Source organism: Hypomesus transpacificus, chromosome 6, assembly GCF_021917145.1.
Source record: "Hypomesus transpacificus isolate Combined female chromosome 6, fHypTra1, whole genome shotgun sequence".
Lineage (NCBI taxonomy): Eukaryota > Metazoa > Chordata > Actinopteri > Osmeriformes > Osmeridae > Hypomesus > Hypomesus transpacificus.
In genome coordinates this window covers 3,983,037-4,002,374 of record NC_061065.1, presented here as the reverse complement: position 1 = coordinate 4,002,374, position 19,338 = coordinate 3,983,037, and the positions used below count along the sequence as shown (strand labels likewise).

Below are 19,338 nucleotides of genomic sequence, written 5' to 3'. Positions count from 1 at the left end.
AGCGACCATGTTCATCTCTCTCCGACTGACTCCTCTTTGTCACACGTATTTTCTCATTCATTTCTCAATAAAAAAAAATGCCTGACGCTAAACACAATATCATTTTTTTTCCCAGCTCCACTTACTTCAATCATCTAAGTGATCTCCCGTTTTCCCGCCGTGACTCTTGGTGATGATCATGTGACGGTCTGTTCATTCACTCAGTCAGAGAGATAGCGTCCTTGCTGATGGCATACTACTGCCAACAAAACCCAAATCCTCTAAACTGATTTGAAACGAACCTTGATCTCCCACGCATTTCCAAGTCCGGTAGTTGAAATGTAGACAACGAAACGCCACACTGTATTTTAGCACAATTTGGAGGCACCTTACAGTGGCTTGTGGGAGATGGATGAATCCCTGTAAATCACCATCATGGCCCACATTCATAATGTCTCATATTTACATAAAGATGGAGCTACAGAACTCAATTCCTTCAACTGTTGATTGTTGACTACGTCCTCGACAACACTGGTAGATGAAGCGTCTGCAGGCAGACCTGGGGAACACACTACCCGTCCCCACCCCCACATCCCCACCTCCCAGCCCCCCCCGTCCCTCATCGGGGGCGCAGGCTGGATCATGAAGCCTTTCGGCGAGGAAAGGAAGGCTTCTGGCGCATCAGTTGCCATTGACAACATGCTCTGCGTCGATCCCTACCCGGTTGTCAAGGATCATTAAGAGCCATTCAGACAGATCTCTCCATAGCAATCCCTAACACAGTCAATTAGAGCACTCTCTCCCTTCCTCACCCATCTATCTCCCTCTTCTCTCTCCCTCCTCTTTCCTTCCTCTCGGCTTCCTTCCTTCATTCCTTCCCCCCCCCCTCTCTCTCTCTCTCTCTCTCTCTCTCTCTCTCTCTCTCTCTCTCTCTCGCTGTCTCTCTCTCGTTCTCCTTTCTCCCTTGTCTCTCTCCTTTCTCTCTTCCTTCTCTTCTACTGTAGGTAATGAAGGAAGATAGAGACAGACAGACAGACAGTTTCAGTCTTTACATGAAAAAAGCCATTGTTCAGCAAGACACAATAGTTGTGAACCTTGGAATAACCAAACTCAATGTTCTCTTCATGCTGGAAAAAAAATATTTTTGTTGCTTGTGTGAATGCACAAGGTTTATTATTGTAACACGGATTTGCCTTCTTATTTTTAGAAATACACAATATTGCTTTATAGAATCTCCACTATAAAGAAATATTTTGCTGAGCGAGTGGCGAGATGGCTTTGCTCATGAGTATGTTACTGTTGTGAGATGAATGTCTTGTGACATCATGGTGTCTAAGGGGGCTGGCAGACATGATGCCATCTGAAGTGGGCGACAGGAACCAACCAGCCACACAACTTGACTGACTGGTTGCACTGACTGGATGTTGCTGACCTAGCAACCAGGACATTCATGCCAATGACTGAACAGTAATCTGCTTGATGTTTGTCGTTAAGTCCTGTAGATTTAGATACTGTTCGCGATTTGGAGTGTTAAATTGAACCACAATTGAGTGCCAAGTTAGATCGAGGCTGCATGGTGTAGATATGCAGTGGGTTATCCTTTGCAAACACACACACACGAAGACACAAACACACACACACTTGAATGATGGGGAGGAGAAGGGATGACAGCGACTAACTCCTGCAGCTATGGTGGCACTCAGATGAATGGATTCTGACATCATCGCTGTCTTTGACGGGTCATCGATCAGCCGGACCCTAGGAGAGAGACAGAGGTGGGGAGAGAGAGACTGAAAAAGAGACTGAGAGAGGTGGGGATAGAGAAAGAGAGAAAGAGAGAGACAGAGCGATGGAGAGGGAGGGAGGCAGTTGGAGAGAGAGAGAGATATGGAGAGGGAGGGAGATGGAGAGAGAAAGAGAGATGTTGAGAGAGAGTGAGACGATGAGGAAAAAACGAGACGAGGAGGCTAAGAAGAAAGACAGATGGTGAAGAAAACAGAGTGAGAAAGAGAGGGAGAGAGATGGGAACACCCTCCCTGCAATAAATGTTTGGTGTTTGGTTTGAATTTTGTTTTGTTTGTGGAGAAGGAGGTTTGATAAAGACCAGAAGCCTGAGCCTGGCTGAAATGAGAGGCCCTGTCTGAACACTGCAGTCTGGAGGTGGCTTGTTTGTCTCTGCATGGCAGAGCTCTTATTGAGGGACTATTTTCAGCCATCAAACATGGGCCCAGACTGCTGCTTCCACCCCAAGAGGACAGCACTCTGCACTCTGCATCAGAGTGAGTGTGTGGGATTGTGTGTGCTTGTGTGTACAGTCTGCTCATACGTGTGTGTAGGCTGGTGTGTGTGTGTGTGTGTGCCTGCTACTGTAAGACTGTGGATGTGCATGTCTTCCTCACGTAGGGAGCACTGCATCATGTCGTAGGAGACAGGCTGAGAGGTGAGATGAATACTAAACACAGTCTCCTCCACTCATGACCCAACAGTCTGCTCCCACAGAACACATGAGTTGTCGGCTGTGTACAGTACTGGACTGAGATTCTACTCTACCTCACTGATGTTCTATTGTACTATAGGAAGATTCTAATGTATTGTAACAGAGATTTGACAGTACTGTATTGAGATTGTTCTGAACTGCAATTCTACCCCACCGTACTGATTTCCCCCAAACTAAGCGATGGCTTCTGCGGGTGAGGGTCTTGTCAGTGGAGAAATAAAAGTTTTTTTGGAGGGTTCAACCTTAACACAGAGACGACCTGAGAGAGATATGGTGCTGATGAGTGTGAGATGCTGCAGTGTTCAATACACAGAACCCAGCGCTCTGGCCTTGGTGTCGACACGTACGCTTTTTCTCTCTCGCTCGCTCGCACACACACACACACACACACACACTGAGACACACATTCACACACTCACAGCCCACGCACTAACAGGATTTCAGGTTCAGTTTGTCATGTGAGCTTGCAGACAGAGGAGGAGCAGCAGGGGCTGGATCTCAGAGACAGAGACGGAGAGAAGGATGGGAGACACACCTGCCTCTCGCTCTCCTAGTTAGAAGGTAGACCCGGCTGGACCATAGAAAACTGGATTTAACTGTTGAGTTACAAAAGACATGCAATAATATACTTTAGATAGTACGATTTCTGTGGGCTCCTTTATCCTGCAGTTTCTCTACAAAACACTGCTAAAAGACAAATGAAGACAGATTAGTGCTGACTGGTTACTTAGAGGATATACAGTGTAGTTTGTCTTTGTTTGGGAAAAATACACCCCCTGCACCAAGTCACAACAATGCAATGGAAACAAAGAGGTGCAAATCAGGTTCCTAAAACACTGCTGTTCACTCTGGGGTCGAAAGAGTACGTTTACTGTACAGGGGTCAGGCACACTGGATCTCAACCCCATATTCTCATAGCCTTGAACAGTCGATGACTAATACGTCATGCCCTTGATTTCCAGCACATCATATTTATATATAAATAATATATATAAAAAAAATATGTACAAAAATAAACGACATTCGTGTTTTTATGCATGTCGTTTGTTCTCATATGTTCTGTTTCCTTTTCTAGATCATGACTGTGGAGGAGGAGATTTGAATAACTGTAGCTGAAAAGAAACCCAACTGGTGCACTTTGAGGAGGAGGAGAGGATCAGTCTGAGGTGCTGCCACACCCTGCCTACGTCATTCCAGGTAGGCATGTTGACATGTTGACATGCTTTCCTTTTCCACCTGGAGAAGGGCAGGACTAGCCTGGAGTGGCTCTAGCATTCTTAAAGAGAGTGTAGAGAGCCAGCGGGCGAGACAGAGTGAGGGATGGGACTAGGAGTGAGAGAAAGAGACAGAGGGAGACAAATAAAGATACATTTAAAGAGAGGGAGAGCAATGAACGGGGAGGGGGAGGAGGTGCAGTGGGAGTGAGTGAGCGAGAGGGAGGGGAGAGAGGGAGGATATGAGACTAACAACCTCCTCTGTTCCTTCCCCCTTTCTCTCCAGATGGAGGTGGATGCGGTTGAGAAGCGCCATCGAACGCGTTCCAAAGGAGTACGAGGTGCGGTCAAAAACTCTCTTTCACGCCATGGCCCAGGGGCATGCCCACACAGACACACACAGACACACGCTGACACACACACCCAGAAACACACATACACACAGGAACACACACATACACACATACACGTGCATGCACACAGACACACCAGACACACACACACACTAGATTCCCACAATTATCAGCCACCTGTCCGAATAGAATATTACAAAAACATATCAGAGACGCCGTGTTGTTACCAAAAAATACCTGAATCATGTTGTCTCCCTGTGATTTTAAATGATTCCACATTCCGCATCTTCTCTGTGCATACTGCGTATCAGAAATGTTCTCCTTCATCTCTCTCCAGTTCCTGTGGAGCCAGCCGCTCAGGAGCAGTTCAGGTGGGTGTCTCGTATTATCTTCCACTCTTCCCAGTATTCAAGACCTCGCTCTATTACTTTGCTATTACAGTTATGCTGTAATGTGAACATAATGATGAACTACAGGGAGTCCCCACTGTACATAGTGTGATATCTGCAGATTTATCATGCTCAGAGGGAGATTTCAGTTGACTGGGTTGGTTGCAGTTAGAGTTACATTGGCGAAATATCCTTGAATTCAGCAATTGGTAAGTAAGAGAGTGTCGTGGTTCGCTGCTCTGGTGTAAACAAAAGCCTGCTGACGTGGATCTCAGTCTCGCATGGTAGATTCCGATGTGAGAACTGGATGAGGATCAAATATTTTCCTTAATAATTACTTTCACACCACTACGGAACACATTAGAACGTTTTTTATACTTACTCTTTCGAATTTTTTGCTGGCAATGAAGCCACGGTGTGTTTCTGGCCAAGCGAGAATACCCTGATGCTACTGCAACGGTCCAGAAGCCTGCTTCTTGGGACTGTGTGTTTGCTGTCTGGACCAGCTCTATCTGCAAACACCCTTCTCCTGCTTGATAGCCTTTCCAAGCTAAGAACCGCTAATCCATAATCTCTCTCCAGCAGTCCCTAGCATACATCCAACACATCCCCACACACACACACACACACACACACACACACACACACACACACACACACACACACACACACACACATGAACATGTGTAAAGACAAACACACACACACACACACACACATGAACATGTGTAAAGACAAACACACACACACACACACACACACACACATGAACATGTGTAAAGACAAACACACACACACACACACACACATGAACATGTGTAAAGACAAACACACACACACACACACACACATGAACATGTGTAAAGACAAACACACACACACACACACACATGAACATGTGTAAAGACAAACACACACACACACACACACACATGAACATGTGTAAAGACAAACACACACACACACACACACACATGAACATGTGTAAAGACAAACACACACACACACACACACACATGAACATGTGTAAAGACAAACACACACACACACACACACACACACACACACACACACACACACACACACACACACACACACACACACATGAACATGTGTAAAGACAAACACACACACACACACACACACACACACACACATGAACATGTGTAAAGACAAACACACACACACACACACACACATGAACATGTGTAAAGACAAACACACACACACACACACACACATGAACATGTGTAAAGACAAACACACACACACACACACACACATGAACATGTGTAAAGACAAACAAACACACACACACACACACACACACACATGAACATGTGTAAAGACAAACACACACACACACACACACACATGAACATGTGTAAAGACAAACACACACGCGCCCAGGCACACATGCGTTTCTAAACACACACACACACACAATCACAAACACAGAGGACACATGGGTGTTTCATCATTAGATTGATCCCCGTCCCCTGGCTCGGGCATCAATAATGCCGATTGAGGTGATCGATATGCGGCGCTGCGTCTAGCAGACTAATCTATGAGCTCGCTCACCTTGGAGAAGGCCTCCGCTCTGCTCCTCTCTGCCTCGCACAGTCATGCTCTGTTCACTGTGCGGATGATGCATGGCTCACATTAGCCACAGATGGCTGTTCACCGTCTGACGGGAATTATGGGGCTTGTAGGCAGAGCCTGGCTAAGCCTTGGCTAAGTCACCCAATGTTGCTTTGAAGGGTACTTTGCCTAGCTCCGGCACCCTGGCTGTCTAAAAGCAGCCCGGGGCAGGAGAGGGTGTTTGTGAGGGGAATGCGGGTAAGGGCAGGGGGGTTTGGAGGGTGTGGACGAGGGGATGAGGATGTGGTGGGAGTTATGAAATATGCAGTGCAGTGAGTCATCGCCCCTGGAAGCTGGCGTGTGCGTCTCACAGCATGAATTATACACATGAGTTCCAGTCGGGGGCATTACGCTGAACTGCATGGGTTATGTCATGCAGACATGTACTGAAGTCTGGCTTAGTTTCTGTGTCAGCGTGAATGTGGTGAGGCGGGGAGGGTAGCCTGTTTGTGTGTGTGTGTGTGTGTGTGTGTGGGGGCTATGCAGGTGTGAGAGCATTTGATTGTGTGTGTGGCTGGGTATATGCTTATATGAGAAGTTCTTACTTTGTGTGAGTACACATACAGGCATGTGACATGCGTGTGGTTCTCCCCCCTCCTTGCGTCCACAGCTGTCCCACACCGGGCTGCGATGGGAGCGGACACGTCAGCGGCAAGTACGCCAGACACCGAAGGTAAGCCATCCAACCAATCAGCTGCTCTCCTGTGCCTCATTCTACCAATCAGCTACGCAAAACCAGCCAATCAGCTACCCTCCTCCAACTCATTGCACCAATCAGTTACTCTCATCCCACCAATCAGCTGCACTCCTTCACTTCCCCTTCTCTGAGGGACGAATCAAGCCCCAGGTCAATAGTCCAGCACCTGGAACAACCTGCAATTGCAATCATGTTCTGGGCAACAGTCGACTGCAAATTGTGAATCTGAATGCCTGGGGCCCCTGAGCTCCAGTGTGTCTGAGACGACCACTGATTGAGGTTGCGTAACACTGGCTCTTTTTTTTTTTGATTGCTGTGATAATTTTTCCGTGGTGTGTGTCTGCTCTTGGAGAAACGGGAGCTTAGCTCTTGCGGTGATTGTCCAGCACATTTCACGTCTCACTCTGTTGTCTACTTATGAACTTCTTTATACCGGCTGTATAATCCAAAATATAAAAACTTTAATGTCGACTGCCATAGTAATGAGACATTTTGGCTCCCGTAGTATTTGACCAAAGTCAGACTCAATGACGCCAGCCCTAATTTGGCCCTGATGGAGAGACTCTACTGGCTTTGCCAGCAGACTGGCGAGGTTGCCAGATCTGAGCTCGTGCCCGCGTTCCCCCCAGCGGCGGCGTGATGCCGTCCACTTCCCCCGAGGTGCAGACGGGAGGAGGAGGAGGAGGAGCACAAGGAGGAGAGAGATTGATGGCCAATGTCTCCGGTGTCACCCCATCAACGCCACCCCCCTCGACCGCCGGTTGGAATTGCATTTCTGCCGCAGACAAATGACACCTGCATCAGACCTCACCCTCTGAAGACAGCCCCCTGGAGATGAATTACACACATGCGGGGGCAGGGAGAACCGCTCTGCAGAGAAGAGCACACAGACTGGGGCAGGCGGAGGACACAGGGGCCCAGCAGGGCACAGAGGGAAAGTGCGATGGGAGAGAGGAAGGACGCTAGAGGGTCTAGGCCCCTCTCCCATTAAACTCCCAAAAGTGACTGATGGACCAGCAAATCACTGTTTCTCTCATCCCGTGATGACGGAGAGGGCTAAAGGCGGGGGAAGAGGGCAGAGCAGTGTCCATGTTACCACAGACCACCAGTGATACAGTAGCCATTACCAGTGGACCAAGATCTTAGGGAAAGCCACATGCAGTAAATTGTCAGTTGGACTATTATTAGTGTACATAAATATGTTTATTTTGTTTGGAGGAGCTCTCTCTCTCTTTGAACACCAGTTGTGCCTCCAGTCTCATAAAATATCCATCCGGATCTTCTTCTCCTGACAGCCTTAGTTCTGCTTTGTTCTTCAGAGCGTTCTTTCATCTCTCCTTTCCCCACGTGAGTGAAATACTTCACCAAAGTCACCCCGACCTGAGTCTGGTAATGTTACACCTTCAGATATTGCTAGTGTGATTGATTTCAATGGTGACCCCATTTGACCCCTTCAGCCCAACCCACCTCAGTCCAGTTGAGAGAAATGGACAGAGACAGGTAGTGAGACGGAAGGAGAGGGAGAGAGAAATGAATGCATCTTTTGTTTGCCGCGTTGTAATTAGATTGATTCTCCCCCACTGTGACGAGGCTCACTGTTTGAGGCCAACAAAGCAAACTCAGGGACGGTCTCCTGTCTGCCTGTCCAGGTCTCCTCTCTGAAGTAGAACACGAGAGAGGGAGAAATAACGAGAGAGAGAGACAGAGAGAGAGAGAACAGCAAGAGAGAGAACAGCAAGAGAGGGAGGGAGCGCGGAAGAAAGGATGGAACGAGAGGAAACGATGGAGAGAAAGAGGGAGGAACAGAGAGAGCGAGACAAAGAGAGAGCGACGGAGTACGAAGAAAGGAGGGAGCGTATGCGAGGGAGGGACAGAGGAGGAGGAGAGAGAGTGAAACGGAGAACTGGGGCGGACGAGAGATGTGGCGTCACTCGCACGCCCACTGCTCCAGCGATGGGATCTGATGTGTTCAGGATCCGTCGCTGGCTCTCCTCAGGGCCACACTTCAAATGCTTCTTCATCTCCTTCCGTGTCCACACACATGCATGTGGATGCTAAAACAAGCCCTACATATGACATGTAACCTAACACGGTGTGAGTAAGACTTAATAAGAAACCACTACATTATGTACTATATTTTGTTTGCGCCATCTTTCTCTAATGTTTTTGGATTATAAATGGATTTATGGAATTTTGTCAATATTTGGCACCCCTAGGTTTGTACCAAATGCACAAATGTGAGGTCTGAAAGGCGGGCTCCTTTTCAGCCGCTCCTGCCTGGTATTGAGCTGATGGTGGTCTATTGTGAGCGAGCACAGCTCTCATTGCCATGTCTAGAACTGGGGCTTGGTAATTGCCAAGGCTTTGTGTAGATGAGGTTGAGTGCCGTCTTTCACTCACTCCCCCTCTTCTCTAACCCCCTCCCCTCCCTCCCTCTCTCCCTCCCTCCCCCCCCTCCCCTTCCTCTCTCTCCCTCTTCCTATTTCCACTCCCTCTGTATCTTTACCCTCCCACTCTCGTCTCTCTCTCTCTCTCTCTCTCTCTCTCTCTCTCTCTCTCTCTCTCTCTCACTCTGTCTCTATCTGCCTCCATCCTACACTTTCTCCATCTCTCCGCCCCCCCCCCTCCCTGTGAGGGCTTGTGTATGACTCATATGGCTTCTCAGGCTGGGAGCTGTATAATTCAGGTCCTGACAGGTAGCACTCACTAAAAGGCTGGGAACGGAGCCAAGAGCTGGTGGCTGGGCCCTCGAGTGCAGCAGACTGGCCTCTGAGGGAGGAGAGGGGAGAGAGGAAGGGAGAGAGACAGGTAGGGTGGTGGTACGGGTGGGTGTGATGGTGGTGGTGGGGGTGGGCAGGGGCAGGGGGGGAGACACAGCACTCCACAACACAGACCCCAGCTACCCTTCCTGCCTGCATGTCTTTGTTCCTGCTATCAACAGGAGGCTTTTATCCATGCCCCCATTCTCCTGGCTGTCGTCCTGTCTGTCTAATAGAAATGGGATCCCAGCGTCTGGTGCTATTAAAGCGAGGCTGAGTTCGATATTGAGAGTAGAATTGCGAAACATATTGAACTGAAGCCCAATAGACTATAGTGCAATCCACCAATCCACAAGAAGCATACTTTTATCTTCAATATTCCAGCTTTGAGCTTGTTCTTCTCCTGTGGATCCGTCATTAGGGCTGGAGGGGGGGGGGGGGGGATGGGGGGGACGTATGGAGAGAACAGGTTGAACAAGTCACACTGTTCAACGTACATGTAAGACGTCTGTTTACGTCTTGGTTTCTGTCAGCGTTTGAACAATGTTGCCTGCTTCTCTGCTCTCAGGAAGATTCAGAGTCGTGTCTGTTGATGTTACGAAAGGCTTTTGAGGCTACAGCTTTCACATGATGGAAAAACACGTAACGAGTGTCCTTGCACAATATGATATGTATGTAATGTGTTGTTCTGTTCTCGGTGGCCTTTCTCCTGTAGCTACGTATTCTAAAGGGTCTGGATTCATCACGACAGCCCTGTGACATGCAGTGGTTCCCTGCATTCTCACAGTAGATTCATATTCATGTTGTAACTCAACAGCAGATGGGCTTAGGACCGTGTGGGAGGTTTATGCCATTCAGTCCTCCTATTTCTCTCTTTGTCTTTCTCTAGCTCTTTCTATCTTCCTTTTCCACTCTCTGTCCTTCACATATTTCTTTGTGACTTCATGGTCATCAGTAGGGTTGCTGTCTATTATGTCCTGAATAATTTTTTTTCTTTCTTTTTTTTCTTTCTTTTTTTTCTTTCTTTTTTTTCTTTCTTTTTTTTCTTTTCTTTGTTTTAATCTTCTGTGTGATGGTTTGTTTGTAGATGGAGCCAATGCTTCAACTGCAAAACTCGTCCAGATGTCTGGCTCTGCCACCCTTTCTATCTTTCATCAAGCTCTGTGCTCAGGCTTGTGTGTCACACACGCACCATCCTCCCCCACTGCGATGACAAGGATGACATTTATTCCTGTCGCTTTCATGTGTGTGTGTGTGTGTATGTGTGTGTGACCTTGTAGTCCACTCTGTGTGTGAGGTGTGTGGAAACACATAAGTTCATGTTTCTTCAAGACAGATATTCGTCTTCTGACACACATCCTGACTCATGATTTCATTTGGACTTCCTGGAGCCAAGGCTCTCAGACCTGATGCATCTTGGGAGATGTAGTCACAACGGCCTCCAAGCCATGCAGATCAATCTACTGCAAACCCATAGCTGGGCACGTCTCATCCTCTTTTGAGCGTGCGAATGTGAACACTGTACACCTCATGTTCTAATGTTGGGGATAAGGAGTGTACGAAATCATTGTCATGGATTCCTTTATGGGACAATGTAGGCTGTTATGTGTGTGTGTTTGATCGAGACAAAGCCTCTCCCACCTCCTTCATGGTTGGTCTGAGGGCTGGTGGTGTGCTGGAACAGAGGATGCCGTGCTGCAGTGACAGCCAGAGCCCTCCAGAATACAGAACACCAGCCCGCCTTTTGTTCCGCTTTTGGGAGCGAGAGAGGGAGGGAGGGAGAGAGAGAGGGAGGGTTGGAGGGAGGGAGGGAGAACGGGGATGTCTGTCAGGCTCAGAATCTCTCTCTCTAACACACACACTCTCTCCATTTTCCTCCCCCTCTATCTCCCTTTCTCTCTTCATCCCCATATCTCTCTCATTTCCATGTTATCCCACATTTTCCCTTAATTTCCTCTATCTCTACCTCCCTTTCTTTACCTCTCTATCTTCTTCTCTCCTCCCTTTATGTCTCTCTCTCTCTCGACCTCCCTCTCTCTCTGTCTCACTCCACCTCTCTTTTCCTCTGTCTCTCTCTCTCTCTCTCCCTCTCTCTTTCTCTCTCTCTGTGTCTGTCTGCTCAGATGGCAAATCCCACTCCTGAGGGAGATATCACCATGGCGACAGCGCTGTGCCACGCATGCCTGTAGATGCTGCAGTATAGGGCACAGAGTGCATGGCGCTCCTATGGCAACTCGTATACGAACTGCGGGCGCGCCGTCGCCCACACTTCCCTGTGGTACCACGCGCCGCCATGACAGGAGAGCAGCACCTAGTGTTAATGATGGAATGGAGGCAGAGGATAACTTTGGTATCAGTGGCCAATTAAATCCAGACAGGTGATATTCCTGTTGGCCTTGGTTGATTTCCTGTTGCCAGGTGCCTGTGAGGCGGATGGACACTCGCCAAAGTGAGACTAATGATTTCTGTGGCACAGAACACCACAGGAATTAAAGAGACGGATTCCTATTTATGTCACTCAAACAATGATGTTTTTTAACCTGTCGGGGTGGAGGGCTGCTTTGATGACAGGTGTTTCATGTGTATGTGAGAGAGAAGGTTCTGGCAATGCTGGTTCTGACCAATTTCTATACAGGCATTAGAGGAGGCAATCAGAGGATTTGTTCTACAGGAGATTTCTCTGAGGGAAGTCATTATTTCTCTCCCCACTGCTGAAAGCCTCGTAGACATATCCTGACCCCCCCCCCCCTTCTCTCTCTCCCTCTCTCTCCTTCCCTCTACTTCTCCCCTCTCTCTTTCTCTCTTTTTCTCTCTCTCTATCCCCATTTTCCCTTTCTCTCTCTCTTTTTCCCCCTCTCTCTCTTTTTCTCTCTCTCTACCCCCCCCCCCCCCTCCACATAATTACAGCACAATCCCTCTCGAACTTGTCTGCAGTGTGCAGTGTTCCCTTATTCAAATGTGGCTTAATTACCTGTGGAATTTTAATTGGTGTGGCCTGCCTGTGGGAGACGTTTAGGTGTCCAAGGTCACACTGACTGAGCGCGCACACACACACACACACACATTTACACACGCTCACACCGCATAGACACCCATCCGACATGAGCGCTGACGCACGCGCGCGCAAACGCACGCACAAACACACACACACGCCCTCTAAGACTGTGTGCACCGCTGAGGTGTCTGTCTGACAGCCTATAGAAGGGAAGGAGGTGGGATCATGAGAGGGGAAGACACAGAGGTGTCAGAAGCATGAAATTAATGCAAACGAATCTAGATCCTCCTCTGATCACAGTGTGGGCCCCCCCTGCCTGTCTCTGCTACTTGCCCATGTTATCTTCCAGACGTGAATCGACATTGTGAGGCCCATCTCAGGGTGGAGTGTGTCTGATGCACCACCAACGCCTCTGTCTACCACCATCACTCTGCATAATTCAAAATGGAGCAGAGATGAAGAGCCCCATTAGAGTGGAACGTATTGTGGCGGTGGTCCTTCAGTCAGACGCTGTCGATTTGCACACATTAGAGCCAGTTTGTGTGCGTGTGCGTGCGGAGGGGGGTGGGGGTGGATGAACGGCGGTAAAGAGAGAGGAAATCTGGGCTGTTTCACAGCTCGATGACTCCTAACCAAGCATATGAGCCGTCTGCACGACTGTGTGGATACGATGACGGCCTGGCATCTTTCTAGAACACTTCCAGGTTCTTACTGATCTGTTTCGACTCCGGCAAGTGTACAAACCATGTCTAACAATCTGACGACAATAGACACCACTTACACACGCATCTGGTAATGCAATAAATAGAAACATTCCGATTGTTTGTGTCCCAAGGTGAACAAATGTGTTGTGTGTAGTCCAATTGTATTTTTTCCTTGTCTCCTCTTGAGTCCAGCACCCCCATTGGTGTGCAGTGCTGCATTCTGCAACCTTCGACTGCTTCCTCCAAACAAGCTAGCCCTTTCATATGGAAATAGAGTAATTGATTTCCTAAAATCCACATTAAAACCATGCATAATTGCACCCGCTGTTTTGGAGCAATTAAAGTGGAATTTTTCAACAGCTAATGATTATTAAGGGATTTGTGTAATTGAGGGCTGGAATAAGCTTGGTTGTTACATTTTGGAGGCTGAGTATTTCAAACAAAATAGGGTGAGCTACAGAATACTGTGGAAATACTGCAAAGAGAGTATCTGGTTGTTGAAAGTTTGTGAAATACATATTGGATTGTAAAATAAAGATATATATACCAATAAAACCAATATTTTGAGTTACAGAAGATCAATGTCATTTAATTAAAAACGTAGTAACTACAATGTCTCTTAGTAAGTATTCTTCCTCTCTGTCCCATGGTGTGTGTGTCTGTGTTTGTGTGTGTGTCTGTATGTAGCGTCTATGGCTGCCCCCTGGCGAAAAAGAGGAAGAGTCTGGAGAAACAACCCCAGGAGCCGGCTGCCAAGAGGAGACCCTTCCTGAGCCCCCCAGAAGAGGAGGGCACCATCTACTCCAGCTACCAGCCTGAACCCATGGAGGTGGGGGAGGAGAAGGAGCAGGGGGAGGTGGAGGGGGAGGTGGAGGAGGAGGACGAGGACGAGGAAGAGGAGGAAGAAGTGGAGAGGGAGGATGACGGAGAGGAGGCTGAGGAGGAGGAGGCATTCTCCGAGGATAACGAGGAGCAAGTGGAGGAGGAAGAGGAAGGGGAAGAAGAGGAGGAGGAAGAGGAGGAGGAAGGAGGAATTGCCATCCAGGAAGGGGCGGTGGAGGCGGGCCAGGTGGAGGAGGTGGCAGAGGAGGACGAGGAGGCAGAGGACGGGGATGACGAAGAGCAGGAGGAAGAGGAGGAGCAAGAGGAGGAGGAGGGAGAGGACGACGAGCACGAAGAAGAGGAGGAAGATGAAGACGAGGAGGAAGAGGAGCAGAGTCGTGAGCAAGGTAAGCCAAGCCTCCAATCACTCTCTCAGAAATAAGAAAAGGTGGATCGGGTTGGTGGGACATGGAGTTATATACGCTCCACTAATAAGCTGTCACTGGGAATAAGGTCTCCAGTCAAAGATACTTCTTATCAGGGGGATGCACCTTTGCTGGGGCTTGTGCAAGCCATATACAATCAGAGAAGCCAAGGCATAATATGCCAGAGAGAATTGAGTTGGTGGTAGAGGGTGCCGGGGGGAGGGGAGGCTGATGGTCAATCTAGGAGTGTGTGGCCGGTAGGGTCCACAGAGAGAGAGGACGTAATCAAGGGTCCTCTCCTCCAGAGCACCAGATGTGCCTCGCCATCTCTCTGTCGGTCTCTCCCTTGCCCCACTCTGTCCTCAATCGTTTCTGACAGTGCCTTCAAGAGCAATCGAGAGAGGAGGTCTCCAAGTTATTAACTCCCCCCCCCCCCCCCACACCCTTCCTCCTACACTCCTTCAACCCTCCCCTCCACAACCCCCTATCCCAGTGGACGGGTCACATGTGCTCACCCCCCAACCCCCACCCTGCCCGCCTCCCCCGCCCCAGCCACCAACCCACTCCTGCCCAGAAAAATGGCTCCTCCTGAGGGTATTTCTGGCTCCTGAATCAGAGCACTTCATAGAGTAGGCCCTTCTCGTTCTTATGCTGTCATTCCTCCCCTGTCCTCTAAATCAACACTTCTGGTGTACTTATTAGGGGGAGTAGAGTATCCTCCTCTCAAAACTCTGGGGAATCTACTTTCTTTAAATGTGGAAGATCGACAATGAGTTGTAAAGAAACTCAAAGGAAAACTAGGTTAAGATTGAGTGACAGTATTCACATGGATTAGGAGTATGACAGGTTTTTACTTTACAGTTTATGCAGGATTTAACAGTCAAATAGGATGAACAAATATATGGTCTACAAAATCAATCCGTTAGATGAGCTATTTGATAAGGTGATTCTCTTTTCTTGCTCATTAACCAGGTTCAACCAGGGATGCCCCAGTGGCTCACTAAGAGTGATGTGCATGTATCTCTCAGGCTGAGGTCTTACCACAGCAGCCTGGGTACGATTCCACCCCAGGCCTTTTGCTGAACGTCATCCGCTGGTTCTCTGGCTACATATCCAGTCACTCCATACCATCACAAGAACAATAATAAAGGCAGAAATACCCAAATAATTTACAACAGCTTCAAACTGTTGATTGCCATTATAGACTTGCAGAATGAGTGGGAAGCCCAGAATATTTTGTTTGTTGCATAATGGTCCCTAACCAGACACGATGGAACTAAGATGTCTTTGTTCTTCTATATTTATCCATATAGTAAGGACTGAAAGGTCTATTCTTCCTCGACTGACATTAGAGAACCGCTACAAAAATGGTGGCCAATCAAAACTCCAGATGGTGCAGAAGGACAACAACAACCCCGGCGGGGGGAGCGGGCGGAGTCAACGCAAACGGGGAGGACTACGAGAACTACGACGAGCTGGTGGCCAAATCCCTCCTCAACCTGGGGAAGATCGCCGAGGACGCTGCCTACCAGGCCATGACCGAGTCGGAGATGAATAGCAACTCGTCCAACAGCGCCGGGGAGGACGACGACGAGGACGACGAGGAGGGCAGCGAGCGTTGCGGCCGCCAGGGAGAGCTGAGCGTGGACCTGGACAGCGACGTGGTGAGGGAGACGGTGGACTCTCTCAAGCTGCTGGCGCAGGGCCACGGCGCCGTGCTGCCGGAGGAAGGCTACCCCGACGACACCGCCGCGGCGGACGACGTCAGACACGGCAACGGCCGTCCCGGCGGGGGTGCCAGAGGTCAGGGGGAGGAGAGCGAGGAGGAGGTGTGTCTCAGCAGCCTGGAGTGTCTGAGGAACCAGTGCTTTGACCTGGCCCGCAAGCTGAGCGAGACCCAGCCCTCGGATCGCCCTGGCCAGCCAGTCCACCACCTCCAGCCCAACTCCGAGCACCACCACCATCAGCACCACCACCACCACCAGCCGTCACAGCAGCAGCCGCCAGCCCAGCTCCAGGCCCTCCACCTGCCCAGGTATGAGAGTTGCCAGCAGGCTCAACCAGAGGAGGCCCGCTCCCTGGAGCGCAGCTACTCGGACATGGTCAACCTGATGAAGCTGGAGGAGCAGCTGAGCCCGGCCTCCAGGGGCTACCCAGCCAGCTGCTCCCGGGACGGGGACGAGGACACCACGTCTGTGGCCTCCGACCGTTCGGACGAGGCCTTCGACATGACCAAGGGCAACCTGTCCCTGCTGGAGAAGGCCATCGCCCTGGAGTCGGAGAGAGCCAAGGTCATGAGGGACAGGATGGCGTCGGAGCACAGCATGGGCCGCAGGGAGCACCACCGTCACGGTCACGGGGACCACAGCCCTCGGCAGAGCAGCGGGGCGGAGGAACGCAAGTCCAGAATGCACCATGATGGGTCAAAGAGAGCATACTACCCTAAAGGTAAAGGCGCTGCAGCTGTCCAATCCCACCCACTCACTGCCTACATTATCCTCCCCCCCCCACCAGCATCCTCACTGGGATGAGTTTCCATGTTTTATTTTTCAGAATAAATCAGACTTGTTCACATTTCTGTTTGGGTAGCAAGGCATGCACAAAATGCTTTTTCTACTATGACAGAAACAGCTTGTGCACCAAGAACAATAACTTGAGTGTATTTTACAAATAGAGGTAATGACATCTGACATTTGGCAGACCCCTGTCCAGCAGCTAAGTTGATTGTTTGAATAAAAAAGAGAATACTCTCGAAGCAGTCTAAAGCCTGCATATTACAATGAAAACAGGTAGCAACTGTGGGCAAACATCATGTAGGACTAGCAGCCAATAGAGCTAGAAACATTTAGCATTAGCAGCGAACAGGGTTGGCAGTTTTTAGGGATTACAGTATGCAGCACTTGTAGCATACATGGATAGCAACAGACAGCGCTTGCAGCATTCAGGGCTAGCAGCAGCAAATGCAGCTTATGTTGTTAAAATAGGCCGGCATGGTAACATCAGAGGCTTGGCTTGTCAGGCATGAGTAATGGCAATCTCCATGGCCCGTTAGGACAACAAATCTCATCTGTGGGATTTCTAGCCACGACCTATTTCTTGAGATCCATTCAGATACCCTCCCACTGCTGCTAGTAGGGTGTGTTTGTTTGTGTGTGTGTGTCTGTGTGTGTGTGGGGGGGGGGGCTTTTATTAACCATGAGAAGCTTTGGAGCAGATCATGACACAGTGTCCGCAGACAGGTTCATTAGGCCGACCACCCCAGTAGCATCTGGTCATGGCACTGACATCCATGGAATGAAAATGCTCTGTGTCCTTTCAGTGCTATTGCAGTGTACACCAGGCACCATGATCTTCAGATGTACTTGTTTTGTATTGAGAGGTAGATTGAAAAACCCTGTAACCGAAGGCAATTTTATGCATGTGGAGGCACTGTGGTGGTGAAGTGTAGAACAGAACTAAAGGCTGTCTGAGACACGGTCAGATTCCAGCCCCATGGTAACACGTGTCACCACCATACAGAGTATTCTAAAGGAGGCTCACGTCACCATCAAAAGGGAGACCACACGTGACCGGTCACCCCATAGATGTACCTGGTGTATTGTAATGCTATGCAATTATCTACCATTAGCAGACCAAGGAGAAGGCCAGGAGGAGGATAATGATGGTGTAACCATACTGTAACTTCAGCTGTTAAAGCAGGGTTTCACTAAATCTTAAAGAGCCCTTGAAACAACATATTTTATTTCCACCTTCATCCTTTAATGCTCTATCTAGTCTAGAGTACTGTATTAAAAAAGTAAAAAAGTTGATTTAGTAAGAGGGTGAGGGTTTGGTAGGGAGAAAACTACTGTGTTTGAAGCTCAGTGATTCTCATTTTATATCTGCTTGTTACACCTACTATAGACAATAGTCATCTGCTCTATGGATGTGTGAGAGTATGTGAGTGTGCAACTCGAGTGTATGTCTGGTGCACCAGGGCCTATGCCTTGTCCTTGGGGCGCAATCCAGGATGGTAGAGATGCCAGTGATAGGGAGTCCCAGATATACATTGGAGGGAGCTGCTGATAAGACACTTTCACAGAGGCTTAGTCACTGTCTTATCTCCAAGCCAGTGTACATTTTTAATGAAATATGAAATTGCATTTCTGGGGCATTGGGATTTGACAATTGCACCAGTTTTATTTGCTGCAGTGAGTGTGGCAAACATGGAATATCATGTTAAACAGATGAGCCAGGTGTGACCAGTTAAAGTCTCCTTCCAACCTACTTTGATAAGACACGTTTTCAGGATGATATCGCGGGTAATACTGACCTGCTGCATAACATGGATATATCCAGTAGATGAACACAGGGGCATCCGTTCTCCTTGTGTGGACAGGTAGGGAGCATTGGCCAAGATGAAACACTCACCTGGACAGGAAGATGAATATAAACCCACTCTTCTTTCTCTCTTTCTCTTTCTCTTTCTTTTTCTCTTTCTCTTTCTCTTTCTCTTTCTCTTTCTCTTTCTCTTTCTCTTTCTCTTTCTCTTTCTCTTTCTCTTTCTCTTTTCTCTCTCTCTCTCTCTCTCTCTCTCTCTCTCTCTCTCTCTCTCTCTCTCTCTCTCTCTCTCTCTCTCTTTCTCTCTCCCTCTCCCTCCCTCTTTCCCCTGTCTCTTTCACCTTGTCAGATTCCTCCAGGGGGGAAAAGAAGGAGAGCAAGTGCCCCACCCCAGGGTGTGATGGGACAGGCCACGTCACAGGCCTCTACCCCCACCACAGGAGCCTGTCTGGCTGTCCCCACAAGGACAGGGTGCCACCGGAGAGTAAGTACCTCTGCCAGCCAACCCGCTGACCCACCAACCTGCTTAGGGCCCGTGCTGTA

General features: G+C 49.0%; 1 protein-coding gene across 1 annotated transcript in view; it reads left to right on the top strand.

Annotated features, from left to right (window-relative positions):
* Positions 1-19,338, top strand: part of myt1la (myelin transcription factor 1-like, a) — a 39,239-nt gene that overhangs the window by 6,390 nt on the left and 13,511 nt on the right. Inside the window, 9 exon segments of the mRNA XM_047022402.1 lie at positions 3,552-3,673; positions 3,977-4,031; positions 4,381-4,414; positions 6,684-6,746; positions 13,916-14,135; positions 14,178-14,457; positions 15,828-15,913; positions 15,915-16,923; positions 19,145-19,279. Of these exon segments, the coding sequence (XP_046878358.1) occupies positions 3,977-4,031; positions 4,381-4,414; positions 6,684-6,746; positions 13,916-14,135; positions 14,178-14,457; positions 15,828-15,913; positions 15,915-16,923; positions 19,145-19,279 (1,882 nt within the window). The 5' untranslated portion in view covers positions 3,552-3,673.